At 44.9% G+C, this 25,951-nt stretch overlaps 1 protein-coding gene across 4 annotated transcripts; it reads right to left on the bottom strand.

Annotated features, from left to right (window-relative positions):
• Positions 1-362: 362 nt before the first annotated feature.
• On the bottom strand, positions 363-25,893 carry LYPLA2 (lysophospholipase 2). 4 transcript variants are annotated; one of them, XM_083511882.1, is made up of 12 exons: positions 25,750-25,871; positions 20,911-20,986; positions 15,662-15,767; positions 11,940-11,971; positions 11,173-11,238; positions 8,305-8,352; positions 7,389-7,459; positions 6,039-6,112; positions 4,931-5,032; positions 4,537-4,713; positions 1,040-3,620; positions 363-814 (listed from the first exon to the last, which is right to left on the bottom strand). In XM_083511882.1, exons 3-11 carry the CDS (start codon positions 15,737-15,739, stop codon positions 3,570-3,572), a joined length of 699 nt encoding a protein of 232 aa, XP_083368008.1. In that variant the 5' UTR covers positions 15,740-15,767; positions 20,911-20,986; positions 25,750-25,871; the 3' UTR covers positions 363-814; positions 1,040-3,569. The 4 variants fall into 4 exon arrangements, with proteins under 4 accessions (XP_083368008.1, XP_083368009.1, XP_083368007.1 ...); XM_083511883.1 differs by lacking the exon at positions 20,911-20,986 and adding an exon at positions 20,717-20,858 and having other exon boundaries at positions 25,750-25,852; XM_083511881.1 differs by lacking the exon at positions 20,911-20,986 and having other exon boundaries at positions 25,750-25,893.
• Between the last annotated feature and the right edge of the window lie 58 nt (positions 25,894-25,951).

Raw genomic sequence — 25,951 nt, 5'->3', positions numbered from 1 at the left:
ATCTGTGATCAAATGCTAGTTCACAAATGAAGCCCACAGGTGGCCTTAGGTGAGTTTCTCTTTCCCCTGCTGCTCATCGTGTAGGAAAGTCACCTATAAGCTAATCTGCAACCCTCCAGATGTTACTGAACTGCAACTTCCATCAGCCCCAGCCAGCATGGCCAATGGTTGGGGGTGATGGGATATGTAGTTCAGCAACATCTGGAGGGTCACATACCAGCCGCCCCTGGCCTATGAGCTATTGCACAGGCTTGTTATTCATCTAAACCAAGAGGCGTACACAGTGCTTTAAACACTTAACAACTGTAGGAGAAACTGACACATCTTCACTACACTGAAGAAACAACAAGGTGAGGCACGGATGGTTGTGTTTGTTTAATCTCAGTGGAACACAAAAATAAAAATGATGTATGGGGAAGACGAAAGGGAAATGGGGGTTGGGGAAGAGAATTAATTCATGTGCAGGAACATACAGAAGCCACTGTTTTGCTTTGGCTTCCATATTCTTAACACAGTCCCTCCAGAGACACCCAAGACTTGCAGGCCACTTTGACAATTTGCTTTGAGAAGGATCTAGTCAAAATTGGCAGTGGCAACAGCAGCAGAGTCCAGGGCACTTCTCTGTGTAACTCCTATACAGAACAATCCAATTAATGGTCAGAGGAGAGAGCAGCAGCAGCAGCCAGGCAGCCACAAGCACAGGAGGAGCATTGCCCCTCATGTCTGCTTGCCTACGCTCACTATAGAGAAGGAAGCCAAGGCCTGGTCTGCAGATAGAGCAAAATGCAGAAGGAAAAGGACTGTCACCACAACACTTAGAATCATAGAGTTGGAAGAGACCACAAGGGCCATCGAGTCCAACCCCCTGCCAAGCAGGAAACACCATCAGAGCACTCCTGACATATGGTTGTCAAGCCTCTGCTCCAAAGAAGGAGACTCCACCACACTCCTTGGCAGCAAATTCCACTGTCGAACAGCTCTTACTGTCAGGAAGTTCTTCCTAATGTTTAGGTGGAATCTTCTTTCTTGTAGTTTGTGCCTTCCTTGTGAAGGCTGAAGTGGTGGTGGGATAACATGCCTAAATACTCCCTACGTAAAAAAGCAGCATACAACACGCACAAAGGTCCCTGCAGGTAGAAATCCAGCAGATCTGTTTGATGTGTTGCTACTTACAGGGATTTGAGTTTTACGTCAGGGAGCATTCAAGAACAGTGCACACAAAACCCACCTTGCAATTGTGAAGTTGTACAGTCCTCTACTACCTTGGGATTCTACCACTTCATTCTGCTGCATGTCCAAGACCAGCCCCAGTCCTCCCAACCACTAGAACGTCCAAACCCAAAGCAGAATATCGGAGGATTCAAACCCTCCAGAGCAAGCAAGAGGCAGCTTTGCCATTTAAGCAGTCACTCAAAATGAGTCTAATGCAGATCAGTTTATGAAAGGATTAGTGCTTTCTGCTTCTCTGGTGATAAAAAGAGGCCATACAGAATATTCCGGCCCATTACAAACAAATCTCTCCAACCATTCCTGCTGTTTCTGTGAATGTGAGCTGTTCCGGCACCAAGCCATGTAATCTGGCCCTATTTCCAGTGAGATCTGGGAAGCCCCTGCGACCTGGAGGACGACCCAGCAAGTTGCCAGCTGCTAAAAAGGAAAGGCCCCCAAGTGGGAGGCGTTCCGCTTGGCAGTGAAGGCACTTTGCCTTCTAGAGAAGCCAAGTTTGGCCTTGGCCAAATGATCCCCAAGGCTGGCAAAAAGCAGATTTTGGGGGAAGCAGCGGCTGCTCAGGCAGAGGAGGAAGCCTTGCACTGAAAGCAGGAAGGGGAGCAACATCTCCTTTGGGGCTGCCATTGTGATGCAAGCTCTAGAAGGGCAGGCCATGTATTCCTACATGGATATGCTGAGATCCCCCTTTGCTGCACATAGCTGTATAAAGCACTGGAAAGTGTAGCAGAGGGAGGGCTGTCCTAGCTTTGGGGAACCCCAAGCCCCTCCCTTGCTGTTGCTGCTACCAACCACCGAGGGCCATACAGAGCCAGGGGAAGGAAGTGAGCAGAGAGATCCCTCACAAAGAGCAACACAGTAGGACAATGTGGGAGGCAACATTTAGCCCTTCACACAAAAAGAAGAGGAAAGCTCCTTGAAGAGACATCTTGTCCCTGGCTGTCAGTGCTGGTGTCAGCCCACGCCGGTGGATAATTTGGGTGTGGATGCTGAAGGGGTGATGGTAAGAGAACCTTGGCTGCTCAACAGCACAGCCCCCTGCCAGAAATGAGGATGAGAGCCTTCTGCTTGAGGTGAAAGGGGACAGTTACTGAAATAAAACAGACTAGAGACTTAGGGGAGAGCCTCAAAAAATACGCCAGCCACCAGGGCTAGAAGGGAGAGAGGGGGACCGTGCTTGCCCATTCCACTAACAAGACCAGCAGGGTGGGGAGTGATAAGAGGGAGACTGCACCCCATAGACAAAAAGGCTGCTTGCAGCTACTCGATACAGACTGGATAGGAAGTGGAGGAGTGGTGCTTCTGAGAGCTGCGGTGCCCAAAAGCCTGCAGAGAACTTGCTGCGTGTCTACCTTCTGGACAAACGCTACCCTATCTGTGTAGGTACAAAACAAGATAGACCCAATGGAGGAGACCACAACAGAGATGATTTTGAAAGAAACAAACAAAGGAATTTTTAAAAGAACATACATTAGAAGCAATTCCTGGTGAGGTGGGGGGCCCTCCACCACATTAACGCCCCAACCAATGGTATCTCCAGCCCAAGCTGGGAGTTGTTAGCACACTGAATGGTGCATGTGGCTGACTGGGGAGGAGCAGCCCCAGGACATGCTTGGAGGATGTACAGCAACCCGTCAGCCAGCCAGACCTTCCTCCTTTCGCCTGGCAGAGTGGATGGGATGGCAGAATAGGGATGGAATGATTGCCTGGGTGGGGCAGTTTACCTGCCTCCCCTGCCCCAAAAAAGCCAAGCACTGGCAACTCGAGAGGGGGCCCCTGACCCTACCTGCACCTCTAAGGTGGTTCCACCAGGACAGGCTCAGGCTCTGCATCACAGAAAGGGGGGGGGGCACAGGGACTGTGGGTGGGATTGTTGCAAACCCATCAGGGAGCTCAGATACCTTTGCAGATGCTCCCTGCAAATACTCTAACAGCGCAGAACACAGTCTCGTAATACCTTTGTTTTAAGCCTTTGGCTACCACCCAGTTCATTGCCACAGCAAGCATTTGTGTGGGGTTGGGGAAGGGGGGAGAGATAGCAAAGAAAGGCGGAAATCAGATGACCAAAAATACTAAATTTGCAAGGAGGCAGCCACATGGTTCTCAGCTGTACCTTAAAACCGCTCCGTACCTTCACTCCATGTACAGGAGAGAGAGGGGCAACCCTCCCTATGCACAGGAGGGGGGCGGTGCAGGAGGAAGGGAAAGGCCAGAGAAAGGAAACCAGCTGAAGTGGAGGTGGATTGCTGTGGCTCCCCATTTGCAGCTGGGCAGGTCAAGGTTAAAGATCACAGGTGGTGACCTCTGTCTCCTCTCCCTGCAACAGTCTCGAGTAGCTTTGTTTAAATCCTGGGCAGCATCTTCTCAATGAATTCTTTCACAGCCATCATCTCCTGCACAGAGTAAAAAGAGAAGTAGTGGTTTTTGTTTGTGCATGTGCTCATTCTCCTCCCCTTCAAAGACTTAACAGCCTCAAACAGTTCATGTGCTCCCTTCCAGGAGTGACAAGATTCTCTGCATTGAACTGAGGGTCATAAAACAGAAAAAAGTCAAGAGCTGAAATGAGAACTGAGCTTATCAAGAGTCCGGGGGGTGGGGTGGAACTGGCCACTTTCCTTGTTATGCTACATGAGTTGCTGCCCACACATGTACGCTGATTTTCAAGTTTCAAGCAGTCTTTTGGCTGCCACAAGAGGCGGCTGCCAAGCCAGCTCACAGCAATTTATTTCGCTGCTCATATAAAATCAAAAGTCAATTGAAGCAAGTCGAGATTAAACAAAAGCCACAAGTAAAGTGTCATGCTGGCACTTGGCTTTATCAGGAGTTTGGGGGTCTGGCCCATGAAAGCGGATGCCACAACCTTTAAGCTTCCACAGGGCACCTGCTATTTTTAGTACTCCAGACTAACACTGTTATCTCTTTTGAATTAATCGGTTAAAAAAAATGCATATCCAGTTAAAGACAGCTGATTGCAGCAGTACAATATAATTAAGTGGGGATCAAAAAGAGGCTGCCTCAGACCACCAGGCCTGCAAAGCTGCCTTAGGACACTGGAGCATACAAGCCGTAATAAGGGCTCATGGCAGAAGGCACTTCAAGGAGTACCTCAAAGGATGCTTTGCTTTTGGATGCCATCCACCGAACCTCTGAAGGTCGAGGCACCAGGCATAGGACCTTCTCAGATACTCCCAGAGTAAGGGCATCTCAACCCTAATATCCTGGCATGCACCCTGGCTGCAACCAAGATATGGCACTCAACTAAGACTAGTTAGTCATCTTAGGAAATGGGTTTACCGGCTGCCAACTAACCTGAGGGCAGGAGCTGTGCATCATTCCTGGGTAGGTTCTGAACTGGACCCTGCTTGGAGTCACAATGCCCTTCAGTTTCTCGGCAGTGAGGGCTCCAAAGCGGACTGGGATCATGGGGTCCATCTCCCCATGGCACTGTAGGATGGGGATGTCTTTGTTCATGCTGTTATTTGCTGCCTGCAGGAGGAAGGGGGGGGGACAGCAGCAGGGGAAGGAACACCAAGCTGAGAACAACCCACTGCACTCTGGGAAATGCAGTACCTGGGCAAGCTAGTTGTGAAGGAACTGCTCTACCAGACAGGCATTTCCCAGTTGAGCAGCCACCCTGGCATGCACCAAGCCAACCCACAGGGCCAACAGCAACACATTCAAGGGGGAGAGGGGTCTGCAGTACCTGAGGAAAGGTCTTGTGCAGGGGGAGCCAGCAGCTGAGGGCCACAATGCCAGCCAGTTGGTGTGGGCACGTGAGCGCCGTGTAGAGGGACAGTGCGCCACCCTGAAGTGCAACCAAGATTAGAAAGCAGGTCAGAGCTTGCTCCAGAAAAGACCCTCTACCAATGCAAAGGTGAAAACAACTCTCATCTACTGCCACCCCTGTGAACAGCCCTCCCCACCCCACCCCTTTGTAGGAGATTTCCTGGTTCTTATGGCACGAATGGTATGGGGGGGGACACACAGGTCAGTGGAGGCCACACTCCCAATGCACAGCGTTAGAGAAGAGCCCTCACCGCTTCCTGCCCCACTTAACTGCTTGAGGGGGGGGGGGAAACAGACCTGGTGCAACCTAAACCTTTCAAAAATATAGAACCAAATTCTGCTACTTGATTATATTCTACCTACACAAATTTCAAAGGCTTCCCTCTCTTTTTTTGCATGCAATGCTCAGCTTGCCAGAAGGAAACAGGGAAGTACAGTGGTACCTCGGGTTATGAACTTAATTCGTTCCAGAGGTCCATTCTTAACCCGAAACCATTCTTTAGCCTTCGCTAATGGGGCCTCCCGCTGCCACCACGCAATTTCCGTTCTCATCCTGGGGCAAAGTTCTCAACCCAAGGTACTACTTCTGGGTTAGCGGAGTTTGTAACCCGAGGTACCACTGTAGTAGTTAGGAGGGCAGAAGTTCCACTCCAGAAGTCTAACTCTGTCCCCACACCCATCCTTGGGTTGTAAGGTTTTACCAGACATTGCCCCAAAGCATGTGTTTCCCATGACAATAAGGGTTAGAAATGTGTTTTGAATGGAAAAAGTGAAAGCATTATGACTCAGGATACCACTTAACCTCAGTACTGTTGGAACAACTGCACACATCCAAGTTGATGCTCCAGAGGAAGCTATACCTCATCTCCCATGCTCCCCCCCCCCCCATTAGCAAGGTGGCAGCCGCTAGTTCTCCATGTTCCCCCAGCACCACTGCTCATGTCCTGTTCCTCATTTCCAACCCCGCCGTCCACACACCGGCTTGCCATCCTGAGGATGCAGCCTGCCACACACACACCAGTCACCTGTGAAAAGCCTCCCAGGATGATACGGTTGGCTGGGATCCCATTCTTTATCTCATGTTCGATCACCGCTTTAACTGAAATGCAGAGGGAGAGAGTTCAAGGTGGCATAATATCATAGGCCTTGCATCTCAGGTGCCAAATATGCTGGGTGCACAATAATTACAAAGACAAAGTCGGATGGCACAGATCTATTTCACAAAGTTTCCTCTGCTTCAAAATGTCATGTTTTTAAAAGGAGTGTGATGTTCTTTCTGGCAAGGCCTCCGGTGGCAGAGATCAAGGGAAAAGGAGTAGAGATTGAAAAGGGGGGAGGGGGGCGCATAAGACAATCAACGTTTGCATTGGGCTCAGCTCTCCCTCATGAAAAGTGATGCCACAAAATACATGCTAGTCTTTTAAGATGCCAGAGGACTCTTGGTTTTGCTGCAGTGGACCAACATGGCTGTTTCTCTGGAATCTGAAGCTTGCCCAAGACCTCTTCATTGAATTCACAATTCACAGCTTTCACCACTATGTCACACCAGCTTTGGAGAGAGTTGGTGTGAGATTGCTAAAACCCAGAAGCCACTCTTCTTTGGTGTTGAAATGTTTAAAAAGGCAGACAGTGCTAAGATGCCACACATTTGCAAATCAAGAATCCACCTTGAGAGCACACATTCCCACTCTCTGGGTCTTTCCTGCTGGAGTGATTCATCTCCTCTTCTTCTCCTGCCAACATTAACAATTTGGGAATGGCTGCAAATCGGAGGTAGAGCATTTGCTTTGCACGCAGAAGATCCTAGATTCAACCCCCAGAATCTGGATAGGGCTGGACAGACCCTTGTCAAAAAGCTGCCCATCAGCATAGACAGCACCCAGCCAAGGGTCTGACTAGGTAAGGTAATTTCCCATGTTGCTAGCCAAGGATCTGTTATACAGACCAATGCAAACCATGGTTACTACAACCAGCTTTCCTCATAACCATGGTTTCCATGTTTCTGATAGGAACTATGGCTTGCAACCACTGCACCTACAACACAAAACTAGTTAAAACTGGAAAGGGCAGGCAGGGGTGAAACATTGTCTACAGGATGCCTCTGTTACATTTGCACTAGGAGGAAGTGTTTTAAAATGAGCCTTCCATGCATTCAGATTGTAAACATCCCAAACTGCTTCACTCACTTTACTTTTTGCAAGAATTAGGAAGTGGGCCTTTTTGAACTGGGAATGTAAAAAAGGGCAGAGGCTCTTTATGACTCAAGGAACAGAACCCAAGCCTCTTTCTTTCTCTCCGGCTTTCAAATGTTGTCAGTTACAATTTGGAGAAATGTAGACCAGCTTTAACACTACCCCTGGGCAAACTTTTCTTACGGTTCTCAGCAGCTTTTTTAATTCCAGTTTCATCCTCAGGTGCATCAGGACTCAGACCCATCAAATCAAACCTGGAAGAAAAAAATGCAAGTTAGCCCCTGTTCTCTGGTCCACAAGCCTACATGAGGCTGGCTAAGCAAGCACATTATATGACTATATAGTGTCCTGGCAGCTTGGCTGTGCCATTCCAAAATCTTCTGTATGAAAGAATTAAAGTGATTAAGGGAGGACTCTGCTGGGAAGCTGGAGAGGTTTCTACCCAACAGACTATCTGCTGGCTGCAGACATGCACCAATTCAGAGACCTTCTTTCCACCAGGTCTTAAAAGGCAGCAAGCCTGCCTATGCTCCCCTGCTGTATTGTGAATATACATTAATGCCGATTGCCCAGAAAAGTAACCAGAGACACAGGAAAAGTTTGTAGAAAAATCTAGAAGTGAAACCTGTGGGTGTTGAAACAATATACATTTCTTAAAAGACTGTTAAAGGGCTGTGGATCAGAACCCTAGGCAAGGCAAGTTACCTGGTAGGCAGTACCCCTCCACCTCATGGCCCAAATGTCTTATTTAAAGACGCACTCTTCATCCTCTACAGTGTTTGAACCCCAGCCTTATAGGAGTAGTCATGGTGTGCCCCCTACAAATCATGCACCAACCTGCCCTAGCCAAAAAGCATCGGCCAGCTTCCTCAGGTCCACTAAACCTTTACACACAGCTGCTGCCTTTAATTTCCCCCCTCCCATCAGCCTCTCATCTGTATCATTCCCCTTCACTCCTGGTGACTGCCACAAGCCCAGTTCTGGCTGCCATATTTCCTTATGATGTCATGCAGGCCAGAAAAAGAAGTGCCTGGGAGGCAGCAGGCCGGGGCACATCGCTTATCTGTCAGCAATTAAATTAACATTGTTTTATACTAACCAGGATGGCATGACCATCTTCATGTTGAGGGTGACAGGGATCCTAGGCCTGCAAGCATATGAGAGGGTGGGAGGAGGGAGAGAGAGAGAGAGAGGCAGGCAATTATGCTCCAGTAGGAAGAGACAACAGGACATGAGGCTCCTCACAAACCTAAGAAACCTCAACTCATCCAGACATAGCGGAGTTTGCAAAAACCTGCAAAGGCTGCACATTCTATCAAATCCTGAACTTGTACAATGTGACTCCAAAAGGTATGGGATAAACACGACTGAGTTCCAGCTACAGAACTGCTAGCTGTTTTCCCCCAAGTACCCAACCTCAGGGTCTGCCCAGGTAGGGTTAGCTTTGCAAAGAAGCAGGTGACAAAGATCTTTACATATGCGCGCACACACACAGCCTGCTCTGCTTGCCCTTACTTCCTTTCTAAGAAATACACACAGTCCCTCCTGGATCAGGCAGCGTTTGGTGTGGTTGCCAAGCAGCCCACCCTGGGACCTGGACATTTGGGGACTGACTTGAGCATGAGCTAGGTGCTTTGGCTAGAGTTGCTGAGGAAGCAGCAGCTATCTCCTTTGGGCTGAAAGGCTCACGAGCCTGCACTCACCACAGTGGGCACAGAGCTTTGCGTGTCTGCCTGTTGCTACCAACAAAAGAGCCGAACTCAAGTAGGAGCAGTCTGCAAGTCGCTCCATTTTGTCTTAAATCTGACCCAGGTGGCGTCGCAAAAACAGACACGGCTGCTTTGCAAGGTAAGCGGGGGGTGGGGGGAGATATTGCAGGCTGAAGGCAGAACTGCGTGGCTCTTCCCAGTGTTTTGACAGAAAGAATGTAGGTGAAGGCAAATATCAGCTCTTTTGGAGCCTATTTTACTCATCCTGCCATTACCACTGCAAGTCCAGGTTCAAAGAGGTGCCTAGGAAGGGAAACTGATGCCTGTTTATCATCTTGTATGGCACCCAGACCCACCACTTTAGCCCCACCCCAGCTGATGCATCCCCACCTTGCTTGTCAACATGCTCTTTGTGGGAAACCTAAAGATTCCCCAGTGTAAGGGGGGGGGCACGATGGTCCAGTTGTGGGGTATGATTATCTGTCCATGTTCCACCTGGGAGCTGCTGGGGGTGGGGACTTGGTGAAGGGAAAACCAGGTCAAACAGACTCTCAAGTTTTGTAACAAGGGCAAAATTATTTGTGAGCCCCTCTTAGTATGTGCTTGGCAGATACTATGTTTGTCCAAAGCAAGCAAACTCGTGCTAAGGGCTGAGATGGAGAGGCAGTGTGCTTTGTGCCTCAAAGATCTTGGGCTAATTTACTGAAGGCTTTTTGAAATAAGCACCTCTGCTGTGTGGTGTAGAATACCCTGAATGGCTGACACTGGATAATCCATGCATGTTATAGGGAGCTGGAGCTTAGGAAGTTCAGGCAGAGTGCTGGATTGGCTAGCAAGATCTACTGAGCTCCTTCCAGCCACTGTCACAGAGGCAGTAATGTTTTTGAGTACCAGTTGCTGGAAAGTGCAGGAGGGAAGAGTGCTTCTGTGTTCAGGTCCTGCTTGCAGGCTCCCCAGAGACAACAGGTTGGCCATTGTGAGAACAGGATGCTGGATCAGATGCATCATTGGCTTGATCCAGCAGGATCATCTTATGTTCCTCAGATTGGAATATCAGCTGATTAAGGCTGACATCCTCGTGGAGAAATGGTGGCTTCTGTTAATGTTGGTCGGTCAAGAAGTTTGCACTAACTGACCTCCAGGTGTTCAACCTGGTTTGGTCAAAAGTCAACATCATGTCTGATGTCTATTTTTCAGATTGGGTCACCACTATGATATTAATGTACTAACCTCGATCTGTAATATTTAATATGGCTGTTTTACCATAAACACCAAATTATTGTTTTTTATTGTGATGTTCGTGTGATTGTAGTATTTTACAGTTTAAAATCTTCAAAAAAATTGATTGAAAAAGATTAGAATATCAGGGATAACACAATGATTGGTGGGGACGGTTTGTTTTTTGTGTTTTTTTTTTTTTTGCAAGGCCAGAATCTTAAGCGGGCAGCAAAAACTTAAGCCATAGTCCCTAAAAAGCTATAGGTTAAGTGCTATTCTCACTTTGAGACAGCCAGAGCTGGCTTGATCCAAAAAGAAAGAGAACTGGGATGCAGCTGAGATTCTGCCTTGGCACATACATATATTTCTATTTTAAAAAGGAAAAAGTGGACGCAGGCAGGAAAAACATCACAGCCCAATTCCACTAATGGAATATATATTGTATTGTGCTTAAGGAAGCGAAGTCTCTGGCACTGGGGCAATGATGCACATAAGAGGAGCTCTGCTGGATCAGATCAAAGGGCTACCTACTCTAGCATGCTGCTCCCTACAGTAACCAACCAGAAGCCCAGAAAAGCTCACAAAAATGACGTAAGGCAACAACCTTATCCTGCCTCTCAACCTACAAGGTACCAAATTACATGAGAGCAAAGCTGTCAGAATGCCTGCAAACTAGTTTCCATGGGTGAAGAGAATGTTTCCAGTTTGGCTAGGATTAAAACCACACACAGGCCTTAAGGGAACCGGTGTTCCGCTCCTCCTCCCCATTGTTGGACTTTGGTTCCCATTAGCCCAGTTACCATGGCCATTGGTGAGGGATGATGAGATTGCGCTGGCTGGGGCTAATGGGAGCTGCAGTCCAGAATGACTGAAGGGCACTAGGCTGGGGATGGTGAGTGTATTTTCTGAGTTTGTAAGGGAAGCTTATTTCTGGCTGGAGGAAACTAGACTGATAAGGGGAACACACACCCCAAGCAGAGGCCTGTTTCCTGAAACATATGCAAGCCTTAATTGTAACCCAGGGCAGAGGCAACACTTACGCATGAGGGCAGATGTATTTCACATAAGGAAGCCGGATGGAGGACAGGGCCTCAGCCCAGCTGTGCCTGAAGTAGGGAAGGCAGAAAGAACATAGATCAGAACTTGCACTGCACAGCAGACAAACTAAAATGGAGAAGCAAGCATTTTCCACTGCCTGTCTCCCCCACCAAAACCCATTCTACTGGAAAGCCATGGTGGGACATTTTCATAGCTGCCAACTGTGGTTAGAAGCATTTATGCAAAGCTATGCATAAAGACACAAGTAAATTTATATACCCTGTATGAGTAACTGCAATCCAGTAAAGTCGGTAAGTTCTCCTCCATCTGGTGCAGCATCCCAACAGGAGAGCTCAGCAGTCAGTCCACACAGACCAGCATTCCCCAGCCTGGTGCCTTTCAGATGTCTTGGACTATAATGTCCATCATCCCTGACCAATGGCCATGCTGGAATGGGCTGATGGGAGCAGTAGTCCAAGGTTTTTGGAAGGCACCAGGTTGGAGAAGGCTTGTGTAGACATACTGAGCTAGATAGACCAATAATCTGATTTGGTAGAAGGCATTTTCCTATGTGAAAATGTGTTCTGGATTAGTAAACTATTGCTTTTGTCTCAACATCTCCTCATTCCAATCCTGCCGCTGGCTAGAATATTAACATTCAACATTTCCCAACTAGAAACAGGAGCTTTTTTGGGTCCAGGCTGCTGGAACAAAGAAGGTTTCCCCCTTCCCTTCTTGCCTCAGTTACTAACACAACCCAAACACTCACCCTGTGTCTCCAAGCCCATGTAAAAAAATGACCTGTGAAATCAAGCAGAAAATAACACATTAGGCAGCACAACAAGTGCAAAAGTGCTACCAAAGCACATCAGGAGCATCCTGTGAGACCAATTAGTTGCCAAAAAAAAAGTGCAGCAGTGAATTATGCTAAAGGGGAAAAGCAGGAAGGACCCAACCTAAAGGGAGGAGGAGAGGCTGGGAACGAAGAGCCTACACATCACCATGTGTGTGCCCCAGCTGTAATAAGAGAAGATGCCTCAACCACACCCCACGTCACTGAAAAGGGACTGCTAACACATCATGTACACATCTGCACCTGGAAGACAGAGGCAAACACAAGGCGTAAGCTGAGCCATGCAGAGAGGCCCATCATCTAGGATTCCTAAACCTAGGAATCTAGGAACCTAGGAGTCCTAAACCATCATCTAGGATTCCTAATCCTAGGCACTGTGATAAGCTCACCCCATACATGCCCACTTGACTGCTTAGATCTCCAGAACCAGCACTCTACAAATGCCACAAAGCATGCATTCCACACTTGTGAGAAATCCATCCTTTAGTGTAGCAGAACTTTGGAACTCCCTGCTCACTTACAGGAGGAGGCACCTACTGCAATACTTTCAGTGCCTGGTAAAAATTTGTTCATTTCAGCAAGCCTACTCAGGCATGTAGTTGCAATTTGTGTTTTTAAATTTACTTATCTTCTTTTGTATTTTGAACTTTTTGATGTAACTTTTTAAATGTTTGCTTTTGCTGGTATTTTTAAAGGAATATTCTAGATTGTTTGTAAACCACTTAGAAGTCTTTTGTTTGAGTAACCATTATATAAATGTTGTTTAAAAAATATGCCCCACCCCCAATAACTTCTGGGTCAAGGTTACTGCTTTCTGTGAATTAATCCAACAGGCTGCTACCACCTCCTCTCCTAAACCTTGCCTATTTCAAGCATTTAATATTTCACCTCAAAGAAAGTATAAGCTTTCGCAGGATCACAATATCTAGCTTCCTGAGAATCTCCATTTTCAAAAAGAAGATGTTTCTAGCCTTTATGGCTTTGAGGCCAAGTGGGTATGATCGGCAAAGTCTCAAAAACCATAGAGGTGACCCAGTCTGGTTTCTAGTGGTTGAGGCTTCTGAGCCTTGCATAACTCCTCTGCCCCCTCTGCATAATACCGCATTTTTCCATCTGTAAGATGCTGTCATGTATAAGATGCCCCCTATTTTTGGGGACGCATATTTAAGAAAATGGGGGTGGGAAGAGATGTATCTGTATATAAGATGCCCCCTAATTTTTGACATTATTTTTTTTGGGGGGGGGCCTAGTCTTATACATGGAAAAATACGGTATATTTATTTGCTGAGAATGGAAACAGTAGAAATTGTGCAGTAAATTATGTATAATAAAGAAATATTGCACAAATTTGCAAAAAATTATACAGGTTTAAGAATTCAACATTTCTTGCTGAAGAACAGGGCAATTTATCTTAGCATTGAGAATCACAGTGATCTAGCGGTCCTATTTAAAAGGCAGGCTCTCCATGCAACGGAATCTGGCCTTTCGAAAATTCACCCAGAAATGCTGGTGTTTAGCTTCTTGCACCCCTCTGTTATCCATGTTATTCTTGACCAGCAGCCCAGATAGAGGAAACCAAACACCCCCTAGCAGAGCTGGATGTGCTTTGCTTCCCCATTTCTGTTGGCAACCACAAGTTCCAGCCTTCTTGAAGAAAAACAGAGTTGTTCATTAGAAAGGTCAGGGAAGTTAGCAATTCCAGTCCAGGTGAGAGGGTTAAAAAGCTTCCATCAACCAGCTCCATGGCTACATCTCTGCAGCAGGTTACCACACTGCTAAACCCAGCAGTATTTTGGCAGTGACAGATCCACTTGCGGGCAGACAGGCCTGTTCGCACCATCAGTTACCTCAGTCATGTCTCCTGAGCAGCTTCAATCTCTGTTCACAAGCCAAGACTGTTCACATGCCAAGTTAACTGAGGAGGCATACTCCGAATATTTACACCTGAGTATTCACATCCACTCCCCATGTGTTAGACCACCAGAGACCCTTGCAGAGAGGTTAGTGCAAACTAACTTCTCGTGAATGTCTTCACGGGATTTACCCAATGGAAAGCTAGAGACTTGTAAAGCTTTGCTTCTGTTGCAGATCTTGATATATGGTTTGGCTGCTTATGAGCTCTGAAAAACATGGCTTTCATTTCTAGTGGAAGAGGAAGTTCCTAGCCATTATCACTGTGGTCTTTGGGAGAGGAAATTGTACAGTTTCCTTTCCCTTCCTGTGGTTCCAAATGGTTATGCCAGAAAACCTATTACTGTCCTAGTTTCATCTTTCATTTAAAACATCCATTCTTCTCTCTTATGTCTAACCCTCACCAAAACGGCTACAAATTCTACAAACACCTCTGCCTACCCCATCTCAATCAGCACACATTACAACGAAACTCTCAATCCCACAGAGTTCTTGACAATCCGAGGGTTGTTTCACAGATTTAAGCCCCCACCCCACCCCACGGAACTTGGGTGCAAAGGGGAGTTGGCTCTTTGAGAATTTAATCTCACTCCTTCCTACAGTTCTGAAACATTTAACACCCTACTCCAAATCTTCATATCCCATCAACCTTTCTCTCTCTCCTTTAAAAAGGAAACAGAGCCACAATTACACCTGCAAATTAATCAAGAGTCATTTGCTTAATAGAACAAGATGATGGGCTTTACAAAGTAATATTTGCTAAATTCCAGAATGCAATAATTTCTGTTGGCCAGAATGTGGCAAAATTTAGCATCTTTTGTCTGTTGGGCACATATGTTCGGAAAAGCTCAGTTACTAGTCCTCAGGAATGCAGAAAACAAACTTTTTTTTAAAAAAAAAAAAGTGTTCTGGGGGTTGGCAGAACTAACCAGTGATCAGAAGGGAGCACTTCCGTTGTCTCCTTGCCTCCTGATCACTCACAGCCATGCCCCTGGAGACCACTCATCTCTCTGCTCTCACAGCACTGAGGAGACCAAATACTGAAAAAGAATTATATACAAATAAGCCGATCTAGGCAAAATGTGTTTGATTTATGTAATGTGTTCTCCTTGCAGAATTTAGATCTTTGTGAAGGGGAGGGCATGGTTCACACAGATAGGCAGGAAATAAAACTGCAAGGTACATCTGATGGTGCAAATGCAGGCAGAGCCAGCAACAAGGGCAAGGATTATAGGAGCTTGGGAGCCTGGTGGGTGTCAGTGTCATTTCTGCAGAAGCGCCTGGCCATGATGGTTGACAGCAGCAGCCCCATATTTGCATTAAGGGGGTGGTAGAAAGCAAGCCTTGGCTATTATTTCCTTGTTAGTGCAAGAGTAGTAGCGTCAAGGCCAACACAATTTGATACAGCTGGGCTAATTACCTGCCAGAGGCAGCGGTGGTGTTTTGCGCAGGTCCTACACAAACAACATTGTGCTGTTTACTGGAAAGGAACGAAACCATGTTGATCTCTTCCCGCAGCCCTCCCCTCACCAAAGTTTCTCTCTGCACAATTCCTCTGCCACCACCCCTTTCTCTCAAACAGCTTCTGAGTTAAAGGGAGGGCAGCCCCTTGACATTAGCAGCAACCAAGAGGAGGGGGGTGGAGGAAAGAAATCCAGTTAATTCCCCTAATCTTTCTGGATCCCGACAGATGGCAAGCCAAGGAGAGAGACAGAGAAAGCCCTTACCGCTGCAGTCTCCCGCTCTGCCCCTGAAATGGTCACGGCATCGGCGAGGAGGGGGACAGACATGTTGTTACCGCACATACACCAATAGAGGTTTCACAGCTCACGGCTGAAAGACACAGAGATAGAGAAACACACACACATTTATTATATGCATAGCACTTTTAATTTAAGAGCCGCTCTGCAATGCTTAATCTTGTTGGACCTTACAACTATGCGAAGAGCTAGGTCACTTTTATAACCAGGCAGGGTACAGAATCAAAAGGGGTGTGAAAGCCTCTCTTCAAATGTGTGCATGATGTACAAGTTCCCATTCTGAAGCCCATCAGGTTTCATCTCTTTCCCTGTCCTACATAAGGGCTAGAAGCTTGCTCCTGGGTTAAAACTGAAAACCAAGATTTTCAGAGCAAAGGTTGCAACCCAGAAACCTTGGGCTTCAGACCAGCACCCAAGACCAAAAGCCACAAACAACTAGCTCTCAAGGTGGAATATCCACCTGGAAAACCTGGATCAGCTAGTTCCAGCAGTTGACAGTGGCAAAGAGAATATTCCATCTCTAGGCAAAGCAAAAATCCAGTCTGGTTTCCAAGGAGACTTTACATTTGCTTAAAAAGTTCATCTGGGAAAGTTTCCGGTAGATATGAACTAACAAAAAGAAGGCTGCATACAGGCCAGGTGCAAAAAGACTAACATACACAACGTTTAAAAGCCTTGAATACTTTAAACTCCAACCTATCTCAGGCCATGCATCTCTTCTTTAGACCATTATTTAATATAAAACATGAAACACAAAGAGCTGCCTGAAATGTGACCTACAAACATTCCTCTGAAGGACACATGCGAGGATTCAGATTATTAATACCTCTGAAAACATTTCTGTACCCTTTTATAGTTGTCCTCTAGTAGACACACGTCAATGAATTACAGAGTTGAGGTCTGTAACAGATTATCTAGTCAGCAAAATCCTATCCTATACTGAAACAACCATGAGGGTTTGTCCCCGAGTATTTAATCACAAGGTACTTTCCCACAAATTAAGTATGAACCCGTTTAATGTAGAAATATAAGAGTAAGAAGTGCTACATTCATAAAAGGCAAAATTCAAAACCAGGATGCAACTAGAGGAATATACCGTAGGCACAAAATAATATGTATATGTGTGTGTGAACACATTTCGAACAGGCTAAGAATTGGCTACCACATGGTAGCTGAGCTCCCACTCTGTATTTCCCAACTCTGAGGGTTTTCAAAGCAACCGTGACTTGTTTTTCAAATGCTGCTTATCTGTTATATTCAGTGATATGGTTTGATAAGGGTTCCCTGTAACATCCTGCCAAAGGCCTTGGGAGGCACAGCTTAAGGACAGAGTGGGAGTCAGTGGATTTTACAAAACTGCAGCATAAAGACCCTGATATTAAGCCTGGGATTTCTCATCCCAGCAAACCCCTCCTGCAACCAAAAAGCTGAAGGTTTAAAAGTAGTTTTTGTTACTTCAATGCCACCAGTAAAGGACAAGGCTATTTATATAACCACTGATAACAGTGCAGGGGCATAAAGATTCAAGAGTCTGTGCTGCCTCGGCTGCTACTGGAGATGTACTGATGCAGCCAATACCATGAAAAACAAGAGCTATGCCCGATGGCTGCCCACTTGGGTGTAACAATGACCACAAAAGCCAGGAAGGTATCAAGCCATTGCCACACTGCCAGTACATCTGGAAGCCTATTATTAACCTAATCACGCAGTGCAAATCATCATACTACAGTGGTACCTCAGGTTACATACGCTTCGGGTTACATACACTTCAGGTTACAGACTCCACTAACCCAGAAATAGTGCTTCAGGTTAACAACTTTGCTTCAGGATGAGAACAGAAATCGTGCTCCGGCAGCGCGGCAGCAGCAGGAGGCCCCATTAGCTAAAGTGGTGCTTCAGGTTATGAACAGTTTCAGGTTAAGAATGGACCTCCGGAACGAATTAAGTACTTAACCCGAGGTACCACTGTATAACTCAATTGCCACCACATCACCTAAAAGCCCACATCAGTGTTACAGCCAAAAGCAACGGCAAGTTGAATGCTATGGTTACCCACAAAAGCTTAGAGCAGAGGCTAAGAATACAATCCAGAATCTGATCTTCTATTTAAAATAAACACCAAGTTTCTAGCCTCCTGTAACTGTAGCTATGCAAAGAAACTTGCCCAAAAAAGATTAGGAAGGAAGCTGGAATGAGAATTCCAAAAGGTCAGGACAAGAGTAATTCACTAATTACTGCACTTATCAGCCACACTCCAGTTTCTTAGCCCATGCTCCCTTGTCTTTGTTGTGAGCCCATCCCTTGCTTTCCTGAAATTAACACAAACAACAGAGATGTTCCCCATCAACAACACCAAACACCCACCCACCCAATGGCAGCTCAGCAGACACTGGCCCTTGGCAGGACATATTTAGTGGTGGTCCCCTGTTTGTGGAATGCTCTCCCTAGTGAGGTACATCTGTCTCCATCATTATTAATTTTCAGGAGGAATACTATAACATTCCTTGTTTACCCAGGCATTTGGTGGCATGAACACTGCTCTTGGCAACCCTGAGATCACTGGAATGAATGAATGGTTTTAACTGTAACTTTTAGAATGCTTAAACTGCAACTGCTCTTAGAAGGTTTTAACTGTTTTAGAAGGGTTTTGTTTTTTAAACTGTAGATCTGTTTGCCACCCTGGGAGGGATATAAATTCAAATAATAATAATAATGGTAACAATAAATGTATCCCACTTGAAGGATTTTGGCCTTTAAAGCACAGAATCTTTAGAGGTCCAGCTCAAGTGGTCTTCCATCTCTATTGCAATAGGGTACCAGTTGCTTGAATAACATGAAGCAGCTAGCTCTGCTTGTTTCCCTCCCTCATCAAACAACTGTTATTTAATTATGTCACAGTGTGGTGTGGACTGGACAGGGCGGTATGGAGAGGGGCCCACAGTTATCTTTGTGAAGGGAGGATGAAAGAGAAAGGTGCACCAGATGACCCTCAAATCATTCACACCCTGATTCAAGTCCTGAGCATCCTCACCAAGCTAGATATCAACAATACATAGGAACCAAGTCTTCTTCGCATTGCTATATTTCCTGCACCTTATTCCTTATCTGGATGAAGCTGATCTTTCATAGGTCCATCAGTTTTTTACCTCCCCACTGAAAATGCCATCTTGAGCTATTCGTGGAATCAAGTTGAATGGTTCAGATAAGGCCATTTGCCAAGAGTCCAGACACAGACTGATCCACTGCATTCCACACATGAATGCTTGAACAGTAACCTGCCCACAATTTTTCCCTTGAATGCAATTATTATTATTATTATTATTATTATTATTATTATTATTATTATTACAAAATACAATAAAATAGCTTCTACAAAAAATACAAATCAAGTAATTAGACTACAGAGTTCTCTCTTCTTAGCTCTTATCACCCACAGAGGACAACTAAGCACCCTGGGAGACCGACATTTCCCTATCTCTCACCCAGGGTTCTCCATCCACCATCTACCACTCCCATAAGTATACAATCTCTGGACCTTAATAAAGGCCCCAGACATAAGACTCCAAAGAAAGAAGAAAATCAAAAGAGAGAAACAAAAAGAGAAAGGAACAATAAGAAGAGAGAAGGGCGGGGGAGACAAAAGAAGAAACATTAGAGAAAGATACAAAAAGAAAACTTCTGATTTTTCACCTGCAGGTTACATAAAAAAGGGAAAAAGGATTATTTCAAACATTCAGTCCACGCTAACATCCATCTTCTCCACTTTCTGTTAAACAATATTTCTTTTATGTCAAGGTGCCTCTTTTTCTCATGAAAACTCCAAGATTGGTTCTCTAATTGTTATTGCTATTGATAAATGTCAACCATATTTTTTCTTTTGCCATTACCCCCATTAATTCCCACCACCATTACTCCATATTGAGTGATAGTAAATTCTTCTGCCCATGCCCATTTTCATTTTTTCCAGTCTTTTTCCACAGAGAAGACCATAACTTTAGCAGCATAATTTTCTTAATTCACTTCAGATTGTATGCAGAATACTTTCTCTCTACTAGAACTGAAGCAAGGCTAGGACTGAAGTTTTCTTAAAGTTTTTTTTCGCCCCTCAACTTCATCAATACCATATGCAGATAATTTTGAATAATAATAATAATTTATACTTCGCCCATCTGGCTGAGTTTCCCCAGCCACTCTGGGCAGCTTCCAATCAAGTGTTAAAAACAATACAGCATTAAATATTAAAAACTTAAGATAGCCGCTTATTTCCTTCACATCTGAAGGGAGGGCGTTCCACAGGGCGGGCGCCACTACCGAGAAGGCCCTCTGTTGGGTTCCCTGTAACCTCACTTTTATTTTCTCCTTCTCATCCAAATCAACAAATGGAATTCATTTCCACTTCAGCATCACCATCTGCTTAACTATTTCATGATCCAATCCTCCCAACTTTTCATCAATTTAGTCTGAAGCCTCTGAGTATTCCCCTTCTCCATTTTCTCCATTAATCTCTGATCTGATCATTTGAAATTATTCAGTCATCAACTGTTGAACTACACCAACAGTCACTGGAAGATCCAAAAGTGCCTTTACCATAATGGACGCTTTTGATGTTCTGGATATTATTAGCAACTCAGTCTAGCTTAATATTTTCACCTTAAAATCACAGCTGCAACGTGTCTTATCTCATATTAACTTCTAACCCACAGCTGGCAATGGCCACTTTACTTTCAGTTTTTTCAGTTGTTTAGTGGTAGGAAAAGAGAAAAAGGGTTAAAGATTTTTCACACAGAGGTTCCCCTTGTCCATTTAATCATTATTGTCAACCATAAATCTGGAATTTTGCTCTGCCGTAGACACTCTGCCTTAGACAACAATCCGTTTTCCTTTCTGTTTTCCTTAATGACGGAAGGTGTTACTTACAGATTTTCAGATTGTAGATTTTCACCAGCTGGTGGAGGGAATTTTTGTTACAGTTTTCCTTGTCCCAGAAGTGTTTTAAAAAGAGAGGGTGTGGGTCTTTCTTACCTGTGAAAATTGATTACGTGGAGTTTGGGCACGATGGCAACTCGTCAGTTTCCCAGCTCGTTATAACTCCCGTCCAAGCCACCAGGCATATAAAAACAGTCTCGAACAAAGCATTTGAGGTCAACTCCCAGATCACCCTTATCTGCATAATGATTAATAGTCAGACTATCTGTCTATTATCAATTACTACATACCGTAATTATCTTCTGTAAGCAGGAGCTAACAGAGAGGCAGCCAAACCACCACTCCTCTCCCCGGAAGTCCTGTAACCTGCCCACAAATTGAGTGAGATGAGGACATACCAAGCTTGTTTATTCCATACCATAATTTTAAAGCCTACCAAAAAAAGTGACTACACAGTACAGTATTCAAGGTTAGAATTCCATAAAGGCAAAGATCAGGGCCACAAACCTGTGCAAGGGCCATGTGTACATAAATCCACCAAAAAGCAAAGAACTTAAAGGTGCCTAATTCTATGTTGGGCGGTGACCAAAATATTTAAATTGCTATGCACATAGCATAGGTTGTTTAACTCCAGTAACACCTAGAGTGTCACAGATTTCCTATCCCTATTATATATGATCTCTGAGCACAAGATGTTGAAAAGGTTGGTGCAGAAAATAGCAGGATTCCCTCATTCAAGGCACCCTGGCTCATGTGAAAAAAGCCATGAGAAATACAATCCCTAACTGTTAAGAAATCATAATCCCTTCCTGCCCCAAATGCATGCCATGGCCTTATTTATATGAAGGAGTGTAAAAGAAATGTGTCAGATAGTAAACCTGGTCATCTGTGCATTTAAAAATTAGAATCAGACACTGGCATCTTAGTACAGTGGTGCCCCGCAAGACGACGAAAGAGTTTTCCGTTTTGGAGGTGCTTCGCAAAACGAATTTCCTATGGGCTTGCTTCGCAAGACAACAATGTCTTGCGAGTTCCTGCTGGTTTTTTTCCCTTACCCCTTTTTCTAAGCCGCTAAGCCGCTTATCAGCTGATCCGATCAGCAGATAAGCCGCTAAAAGCGCTAATCCGCTAATCTGTCAATGGGCTTGCTTCGCAAGACGAAAAAACCGCTAGACGAAGAGAATCACAGAACGGATTCTTTTCGTCTTGCGAGGCACCACTGTACCTTGCATACATTTTCACCTCTATACAAGGTACTCACCTTGAAATTAACACTGGTACTGTAATCTAATTTACCCCCCCCCCATTTTACACAATACATTACTTAGGCTTGCCTCCTTTTTTTAAAAAAAAGGAAAGCATACCTGCATGTAGGGCCCATTCATTCCTAGTTGAGGAACAGATGTGAAAGTCTGTCAAATACAAGGACTGAGGAGAGGGGAAAACATTTTACAGAACCTCATGCTAAACCATGCTAAATCTGAATAAGCTAGGTAGTTTTCAAGAACAATGACAATTTTGCTTCAATTTAAGAGAACTCACCACTTAGCACACACTTACAGCATCATGGAAATCAGCTTCCTTATTGGAACACAGCCAGCGTAACACCATTTATTTTTAAGGGATCCAGTAAACTACAGATTAATTAGGCTAACTGCTGTCCCTGCTACTGATAGAAAACCTTATTAAGGGCTAGAATTGTTAAACATATAGAGAGGAAGAATCAGCTGAGGAATTAGTATGCTGAGGAAGATTCAGCACAGCTTTTTCAAGGATAGTTCTAGCCATTTTTTGAAAATTCCTTGAGCATTAAACATGAGACCTGCCAGACATATAATTTTGTCAAAAGATTTCAGAAAATTCAAGAATACAACAACATCTCAAAAGCTTTTGACAAAACTTTTTATCAAGGGCTGCTAAGAAAAAAAACCTTAGCATTCTGGTTAAAAAACAGGAAACAGACATTAGAAATAAGTTGTTAGTTTTCACAGAAGTGGGAAGCAAACTAAACTCCCTCAGTTCTGAATTGAGAATGGTGTTATTTCACCTATTCATAAATTATATGGAGCTGTGGGAAACAATGAGGTAGCAGTAGAAGATAAAGCAATTTTCAGACAGGATAGAAGAATCCCAAGGAAAGAGACTGAAAATAAAACAGCCATTACATATATAGAAAACTGTGGTGCACCTACTATTAGAATACTAGGTTACCAGTTGCTCTGTCTCAAAAGGGATATTCTCAGGAGGATAAAGCTACTGGCCAATAACCCTGGAACAGTTGGAATATCCATGTTCAGAGGTAGCATACTACAGAATATCAGCTGCTGTGGACAAACAACAGGGGATGGCTCTCATCATACCCTGCTCATGATTTTCATTTAGAGACATCTGGCTAGCCACAGCTGGAAAAGAAAGCAGGACTAAAGAGACTTTCTGCAAGGCAATTCTATGCTCTTATGACCAGCACTTCTTTAGGAGAATGGATTGGGGGAAATGAACATTCCTTGTCCATATCTGAGTGATGGGGCAAGAGAAACAAGCTATTCAAATGGCAAATGGAATTTCATTTGTGTTCTCTGCTCATTCTCTAGTAACAAAGAGAAGTCATGCAATATTAATAATAATGCTTGTTCAGTAATAACAGCACTCTCAGAGCTAAGTACATTGCTAACAAAATCAGTCCCAACATGCTCCCAAAATACATGACATGAGTGAGTCCAAAAGCAACAGTAGCATAAAACTTTTATTAGGACCAACTAAAACACTACAAAAGAGTGAGTTTCAAACAATTTGAAAGGTTGCTCACTACTTGGCAGTGTTTGAGGTGGCCCTAATAAAGGTGTTATGACACTGCTTCTGGATTTTTTTCCAGAAGACCTAACAACTACTTGTAATTGTTGTTTGCTGGTTCAAAGAAGTCTCTCCCTAGTGCCTCCTGAACAGGATGTCATAAGTAGATGGTTGCTTGGAAAGAGAAGCCAACTCTTTAAGCACTATTTCACACAAATATGTTGTTCTTTCCCTGATATCAATTCCTATGCTATAGTAAAAAAGATACTTCATTTCTTATAGGACACATAGCCCAACAAGCTGGAAATGGTTTATCAAACCTCCATGCTACAATGTGGAGCATTTTACATGCCTGAGATGTATGGGGAAAGGGACTATACGTATTAAGAATAAATCCTCTTCCCTTCAAACCTTTCCCACACATTCTATTTATTGCTGTGGTGCTTTCAACCTTTGCAAATGGACCTGAGTACTTAACACAACATGAAATAAACTGATAGGATTTGCTACTGCCAGAAGTAGTGATTGATAGCCAACTGAGATGGTTTTTAAAAAGGATCAGACAAACGCATGGAAGGATAAGATTAACAGAAACTTTTAGCCACAAAAGTTCAGCAAAGCCTCCATGTTTAAAGAGAGTATAGCTGAGCATCAGATAATTGGAAAGGCAAAAGGATAAGGCTCTTGCTTTCATGTTCTATCTTGAAGCATTTAGTTGGCTGAAGACAGCATGATTAGTGGGCTCCTAGTCAGATCTAGGAATGTGACTTGTGTGTACTGTAATGAAGAACACTGTGCTGTGCATCTTCAGCCAAAACCACAACTCATCAGCTTGATTCCATTATAACTTGCTCAGGAAACTCTGGCCTTGCTGAATCAATTAACTTACAAATCACTCCGATGTGTTTTTCACAAACTGAGTTTTTGTGTAAGTCAAATTATAACTTCTGGCATGCTGACTGCAATCTTGGAATGCCAAGGAAACATGGTTAGATCAGTCTGTAGGTTAACTAAGGTTTAAGACATTCAAACTTGTGGTCAACTTACAACTAACGAAGTTATTATTCCTTCCTAACGAATGTATGTCTCTCTCCCGCTTTAAATATTAAAGAACCCAGCCCATGAGAGACACCCATTTTCTATTGATGTGTGACGGCAAAAGTTCCAATGTCTACAGTTATTACACAATACAATATTGTAGTAAAGGCTATTTTGTTTCAACAAGCCTTTGAGTTCAGGTGAATCATATTATTTTAGTTATCAAAGTTATGTTTTTATGCTGCTTAGTTTATTATTATTTCATACTGTTTTATTATGATACTTGCAATTCACTTTGGACATTATTATGCAATGGAAAAAAGACAATATATGCTTTTAATAATGAATGTGTTGTCCACCTTTGTTCTCGGAATAAGGTAGAAGATAGAAACTGAGTGAATATCATCTATTATTTGCAAGGGTACCTACAATATATGCAAAGGTTGTAAGCAGTTAAAGGTACTCAGGTCACTGCTCACAATAAAAATACAATTTGCATGAGATACTGCAGCATGCAATTAACTTCTCTCCTATGATTTGGCACAGCTTTGGTTCTTATCCTTATTCTTATTAGCGTCCCACCCAGATTCCTCCCCCCCCATTCATCTGCACACACACATTCTACCCACGACTGCTTGCATCTTCCTGCCCACACTCATTCCCCCTCCTCATCCCCTGTCCTCTTAGAATGAGCCCATGCCAAGGAAGAGAAGGGTGGGCAGCTCCTGTACATCAAAGGAAAATGTAAATGTAAACTGGGAAGAGATGAGAAAAAATATGCACCTGCCAGGACACCTTTAAAAACACACACACACACAACTCTCAGAATGACAAGGAGTCCTGGCAGGTGCTTATTTTTCTCTCATCTCTTCCATTGCATCTGGGCCATGTTAGCACCTCCTCGTGCCCCTAACCCTCCACCACTGACCTCTTCCCATCTGCAACCCCTGGACAACCCCCCCAAAAAATCCAGTACCTCAAAGCCTCTTCCACTTTCTCAGCTCCCCTTCCCTCCTCGCGAGTGTCACCTCCTGGCCACACCTTCCCTCCAGCCCGCCCCACCCTCTGCCTCCCTCCAGCCCACGCCCCCTCCGCTCCCACCCGCGCCCTCCCCCAACCCTTTACCTCACAGACCTGGGCCCCTTCGCGCGCCCCCCCCCCCACTTCTACCAACAGCCCGCCGCTCACGCAGACACCGGCCCACCCTCCTCCTCTCCCCATACAGAAGCCCCCTTGGCGAAGAGACCCTCCCCTCGAGGACGGCCCCGGTTCTAATTGCTCCTCTCCCCCCTCCCGCTCACCTCCTTCCTCTTGTCTCTTTCTACCCGGCTTCCAACTGAAGAGGATTCAGTCAGTTCTCGAGCTCACCAGACGGCCCCGGAACTTCCGCCGCCGCCGCCAGCGCGCGCGAGGTGGGCGGGTCCGCCCAAGCCTCGGCCCCGCCGGAAGTGTCGCGCGCCGCTCTATCCCGCTGGAAAGAACTGAGTCCGGAAGAGGAGCCTC

This window comes from Podarcis liolepis (assembly GCF_965112155.1).
Source record: "Podarcis liolepis genome assembly, chromosome: 7".
In the NCBI taxonomy this organism is placed as follows: Eukaryota; Metazoa; Chordata; class Lepidosauria; order Squamata; family Lacertidae; genus Podarcis; species Podarcis liolepis.
The sequence above is the reverse complement of the archived record's forward strand: the minus strand, read 5'-3'. Positions and strand labels throughout refer to the sequence as shown.